At 37.1% G+C, this 6,234-nt stretch overlaps 1 protein-coding gene across 1 annotated transcript; it reads left to right on the plus strand.

Annotated features, from left to right (window-relative positions):
* Positions 1-231: 231 nt before the first annotated feature.
* LOC148999055 (arabinosyltransferase XEG113-like) lies at positions 232-4,665 on the plus strand. The gene is made up of 7 exons (XM_089141501.1): positions 232-381; positions 459-512; positions 870-983; positions 1,290-1,388; positions 1,487-1,606; positions 4,060-4,146; positions 4,456-4,665. The coding sequence occupies exons 1-7, from the start codon at positions 370-372 to the stop codon at positions 4,621-4,623; spliced, it is 654 nt and encodes a 217-aa protein (XP_088997627.1). The 5' UTR covers positions 232-369; the 3' UTR covers positions 4,624-4,665.
* Positions 4,666-6,234: the final 1,569 nt, after the last annotated feature.

The raw sequence follows: 6,234 nt of genomic DNA on the forward strand, positions 1-6,234 counted from the left end.
GATGGTAATGGTGACTGGACTATCTCTATCTTCCCGGGTCTTTTCTCCCTTGTAATTTAGCAAGTCCTATTTTCATCTTTCTAATTTTCTGGATTCATTAGGGTTCATAAATTATGATTGCAATTACTTGTAAATGTGAAATTATGACTGCCTTCTTTTTTTTGGCTACTGTTTTCATGTCAAAGTGCGCAAAATTGTCATTCTGTATTTGGTTGACTTCTTGTAATTGTGGTCTCTTAGATGCTGGGGTGATGGAAAATTTAACATGTTCAGGGGTCTTATGCAGGAGGTTTCTTGTCATTTAAACCATTTATCCCAAAGAGCTTATTGCTTGATGGAGAGCACAACATTGAATCACACTTTTTACTCATGAATTACCAAGTATGTAACCTGCCTCGTGCGCTTATTTATGGTTCTATACTTAGGCTTTATTACTTATATTTAAAATTATTGTTCAGATAAAGCAAATAAGGAAAGCACTTGCTCTTGCTTCTTTGCTGAACCGAACTCTGGTGAGTATGGGCATATTCCTTAGATAGTATCTGCTCTGTCAACATTTATCTAAAATAATTTATTTTGCTGCGTTGATATAAATTGATATAAATCAATTTGCTTAGATTTTGGTTGAACTTGCCACAATGTTGTTGCATTTGCATAATTTCGTTTTTTTAAAGAAAAAAAGAGAGCCAATGCTCATTTTCCATTAGACCAACCTATATGTGGCAATATAGAGTAACTAATTTCATGTGCTACCTTCTAATAATAAGAGTGAAAAAGTAGATAGAATTTCTAGTGTTTAGAGCCCTGTCTATCTCTATTCTGATCTTTTCACACTTTTCTCTTTTTCTTTTTTCGTCTTTTATTTTTAGGTGATGCCTCCACTATGGTGCAGGCTGGATAGACTATGGTTTCCACATCCTGGAGTCCTGCCAGGGACTCTGACAAGACAACCTTTTATCTGTCCTTTGGATCATGTATTTGAGGTACTGTTTATGAAACTAATCTTACTTGTCTCTTTTTTTTTTTTTTTTTTAATAAATTCGGTCAAATTTCTTCATATATCGTATGCATGATCGTGTGACTGGGAGTTTACTTATATGATAGATTGCTGTAAATTCTTAGCTTCTTGAAATGGTTCCCTCCCTTGATAGCTCATTGCTCTGTGCTGTCACATTTAGATATTCCCCTATCTTCCATGTTGACAATGTTAGCCATAGCTTTTGTGCCTAATGCTTCCTTAGTTGATAATGGAGAGGACAAAGGATTAAGAAAGGCATGTTTCAATGTAGGTGAATGTCATGCTAAAAGATCTGCCAGAAGAAGAATTTGGCCCCCGGATTGATTTTAGAGAGTATTCTTTCTTTGAAAATCCTTTACTGCCTGAGCAGGTAATATGGTCCTCCCTTAAACACACAGGTAGTTGTTTTTTTCTTGTTGATCTATCCAGAAAGCTTTTTCATTGTCCCCTTATGATTCTGTATTTCAGGTCAAGGATTCATGGCTTGATGTTCATCTATGTGAAGAGGGAAGCAAAGGCTGTCAAGTAACTAATATGACAAATCAACCAGGAGTTCTCAGATTTCCAAAGAATAGCAGTGAAGAACTGGTACTCTAAATTGTGCAAAAATTGTGCCAATCCAGTTACAACATTAGTGTATTCATATAAAAATTATATGCTCAATGGATTATATTATCAGTTTGTTTGTGTTTATTTGTTTGTACTGCTAAGAATCTAGGTTGTCTTCATGGAGCTCACTGCATCAAGTTTACTTTGTTCTGTTCGTCCACTTTCCGCCACTATTCATGCTATAAGAGCTTGTCAAAGTTTGACTTGTTACACTTCTCAGTAGGATTTCTGATGTAAACCAGGATCTAGGGCTGAGGGTCTTGAGGTAATTTCCTAGATTTTGGTTTACCCAGGAAATTCCAGCAAAAGGGAGGATCGCAGGGTGTTTAGGGTATGCTAAAACTCTGAAAAACCCTGCTGTAATATGATTTTAGATTTGAAATTTGAACTGAAATAGAAAACTAGGGCTATGGCTAGGGTAGGAGAACTGGGGTTTGCTGCCCTGTGTTTCAGACTTTAATTTAATAGTTCTGGAATTGGGAAGGGTCTAAACTGTAGCACAATTAGGTTTCAGATTCTAGAAGTTTTCTACTAAGTGCAGGAATTTCTGAATTTTCTTCTGGTTTTCAATTTTCTTTCAAAACAGAGAAACAAATGCGGAGGGAAGGTCCTAGGGGGAATTACAGGGGCTGGACAGGTTGGGGAAAGGTAGTACTAGAGTCGCAGGAAGGGGGGAGGGGATGCCTAGGGGTCTGAAACAGCAATGGGGAAGGGTTCTAGGGCCTGTGGGGATGAGGGATGGATGGTTCTGCTATGCGCAAAACAGGGGAGGGGGCAGGGATGTCTTGCGAGTGGGGGGAGAGGGTGAGGGAAAGGCTGTGACTGGACTTATCTGGGAATTATCTGGACTGTGTTCGGCAGCTGGAAGACTGACTTTACTTGCTGAAACTAATGGTTGAATGCTAGAGTGCAAAACTGAATTGAGAAAATCTGGGAAACAGAGAATTAGACAACAGCAGGGTCCCCCTCAAAGGAACCCTGCCAACCACCCTGGCTGTAATAAACTCAAAAATCTTTATTTATCAAAAACTAGGACTTACAATGAACTATGGGCTATTTATAACCTTCAAAAGAAAGACTCCAACTTGAGTTGGGACTGCCTAATGGATAAGGATCCCTCTTCTTGACCAAAACACTTAAAATGAAATCTAATTACTTAAAGACCTCAACCCTAGATTCGGAATCTACTAAACACACATGCTTAATTAAATTTTAAGTTAACTTAAAATGCACATACTAATTAAGATAACTTAGGACTCATTCAAATAATTTTGATTTAATGTAAAACTCTTCAAACCAAACCAAACTCTTAAAGATAAGAACCCTTTTGCATAAAGAGTCTTATCTTATCCACAACTTTGATTAAGTCAAACACAACTCAAGAAATTAAAATGGACTATAACTCTTAAACAACTAACCCCCAAATAAAAAAATAAAAATGGATCCATAACCTTTGGATCAAGGGGATTCCAGCTAGACCCATACTAGGCCCTAAAGGGGGCAAGAAAAACCACCAAAATACCCCTGGGGTGGGTTCGGCCAGCATTCTTTGGCGGTTCTTGGGGCCCACTTTAGGGTTCAGCTTTTTTTTTGGGGGGAGGGGGGTTCAATCCATGTGCACATCAATTTCTTTCTTTTATAAGTTGGCATCTTGGACCTTTCAGTTGGATTCTTTTCTAGCATGCACATTCCAGGAGCTTGTGTCTTGTTCATATGTGTAATCGCATCCAGCATGACTCTGATGCAGACTTTTCCTTCTGAATTGTGATGCTTGTCTCACATAATGGTAGTTTAGACCCTTGTATCTTAAGTGAGACCCTGAGACACCGTTTCCAAGAGGAGCCTTAGTATAACCATCCTTTTCGGATATAGTAAACCTGATGTCTTGATGCTACTTCTGTTATAAACTTAGTTGTAGTTTCTCAAAATACACTCCAAAGCCAATGAACAGGGTTCACTCTTTCTCTTTGCTATGTATGCTATCTTTACTCCTTATGTTTCTCCTGTTTCTCCTAAATGTGAGAGTAATGTCTGTCAATTCAAGCCAATTCTAAAGAATATTTTTGTAGGCATGGATGAAAACTCCATTCCTCTTTCACCTTCTTATGAACCAAACCGCAATTTAATTTTCAGGTCTTATTAAAAATGTCAATCTATGTGATTCCTTATGTGCAATTTAGAGGGCTTCCCAATGTCCGTGTGGACTGAGACCTGACCCATTTATTAGGATTCCCAATAGCTGCATCCTAGTAAGGATTGTTGATTTACAAATTCTAAGGTTGTAGTTAACCTAAATCATATACTGCATTAGAGGGTGCAATATCAATTTTCACGTCATTCTCTACTATAGAAAGATCTAAGCTATGGGACTTTTAATTACTTTTCTTTTTTTTCTCTTGAGGTGTGTAACCATGTGGTTCTATTTTTGACAGTTGAAAACAGTGTTCTCCTCATTCAAGGATGTCAAAGTTATACAATTTTCATCCATGCAAGTTGCATTCAAAGGCTTTACTGACAAGGTATTCTCTTTCCCGCTGCAACTGTGTGGGCCTCATTTATTTCTATATAAACTGGACGAAGTAGATGAAAGAGTATAACTATCTAGGTGTAGAGTTTGTTTCAGGAGAAGTGAAAATAGATTTATAGAGTTCTGCAGTAGGCTCACTTTTTGTATGCCAAAATCAGTACAAATAATGGTTGAAAACTGTAATAATCTCCCTGCTTTATTTTACCTTGGGGCATTTCTCATTGAAACAAATAGAGATGTGGCAAAAATTCATTGGTTATATTTTATCTGACAATGCAAAGTTTTTTAATTATATGATCAGAAAAGAGAAGAGAAGTTCAGAGCGCGTGTGAAAAGGTACATGGGGATATGGTGCTGTGTGACAGACCATGTTCCTGGTCACATATATTATGACATGTACTGGGATGAGAAGCCTGGCTGGAAACCTGCCCCACCAAAGACTGCACAAGATGACCATCCTCCTTGGTAATTTTTAATTACATGTTCTTCCTATAAGTTGAAGGATTAGTGAAAGGGGAAAAAGAAGAAAGCTTGGAGCTTGACATTAGTTGTATCCATACTTACACCATAGCAATAGAAAAGTAGGCATGAAATGCTGATTTACCTTTGTATGACGAGCAGAACCCACAAGTTGATAGTAAATGTAGTTTTTATAATCTCTCTCCCCCCCCCCCCCCTTTCTCTCACACACGCACACAACATTTTCTTATCATCTGATGACCAGAAGGAGAGTTTTTTATGTTATTTGATTAAAAAAGAGAAGGTTGTATAAGTGATTTATTCTTTGAGTGGAGGGTCTCGATCAGGGTTTTTCTTTGTCTTCTCCAAAAGAATGATCAGGGTTTCATTAGTGCATGCACATCATTCACTTGTCACTTGCACCCTGTTTAGTTAGATATGAAGGGAAGCGAAATAAAATTATAATGAAGTGGATGAAAATGAGTAAACAAGAGTCAAATGTCCAAGTTCCTCACTTCCCATGAGCCTTTTGAAGTCATAATCATGTGTTAGAATTGGGCCCCTGGAGGATGTAGCATTGAATAATTGAGAGCTCTTATCAGAGGAAACAACCTCAATAGTTTGAAGCTAGAAAATTGAAAATTCAGCTTTGTTTTAGAACCACCAACAGCACTATTGTGATTTATCCTTGCATATTAAGTTGGTATGAGCAACCTTACCTCAAATATTAATGGCTTTTCCTTTTCCTTATTCCCCCAAATTTAAAAATTAGTAAATCATTGAAATAACAATTCTTTATTTGGGCATCGCTCAAGTGCAAACTGAGGTTTGGGCAAGTGCAGATGAACTCTGTTTTTGTATTTCGTCCATCACAAACACTGGCCCAACCAGTTCGTAGGCTTGGGTTTTCTTTGCTAGAGTTGGGTTCTGAGGCATTTGGCTTACAGCAAGCCTAAAGTTTCCATTTTAATAGCAATCAAGATAAGTGATACAAATGTTTTTAGACCTATCACTCATGATCTGTTTAAATTACTTGTTACTCTTACATGACATGTAGCAGCATTCTCTACTTTTGTAAAATACAAATGATTTGTTTTTAAGGCAATTTTCCATTTTCCTTTTTCCTTTAACTTGGTCAAATGTTTTATAGCCTTTTATGGTTCTTCTGTTGATTATGTATGCTACTTGCCCACTATAAGTTTGCAAATTGATAATGTCTACCTTCTATCAGATTTTTCTAAAGAAATGCTTAGTATCATTTGTACTTTACAAGTGACTCTAATTGCAACACAAAAAGGCTGGAGGCCCCAACATAAAAGTTGGATCCTTTTCATGTCCTTCCCTTTGCAGGTGAGACAATTATCAGAGATTTATTAGAATCTCTAATCAATCCTTTTCCCAGAAGAGATTAAATAATATTGGAGATTGGTCAAAGTAAAATGTCTGCTTTTCTTCCCCTTTTTTCCTCACTGAAAACAGAGAACCAATCTTAATTTAACTCAAACTTTTTTGCATTATTGAAGGTCATATTGCTATGGTTGTTCCTTTTTTGACCAGATCTTTACATATAACCACTCTGATAGCTGGAAGATTGGTTATAGTTCCTGTAATCTTAAAGCTT

Source organism: Hakea prostrata, unplaced genomic scaffold, assembly GCF_041222555.1.
Source record: "Hakea prostrata isolate BN-2017 unplaced genomic scaffold, UWA_Hpros_2 contig_57, whole genome shotgun sequence".
NCBI lineage: Eukaryota > Viridiplantae > Streptophyta > Magnoliopsida > Proteales > Proteaceae > Hakea > Hakea prostrata.

Coding starts and splice junctions, on each gene's coding strand:
- LOC148999055 (XM_089141501.1), top strand. Junction 984..1,289: donor CTTTGGATCATGTATTTGAG/GTACTGTTTATG, acceptor GTTTCAATGTAG/GTGAATGTCATGCTAAAAGA. Junction 4,147..4,455: donor TCAAAGGCTTTACTGACAAG/GTATTCTCTTTC, acceptor TTATATGATCAG/AAAAGAGAAGAGAAGTTCAG.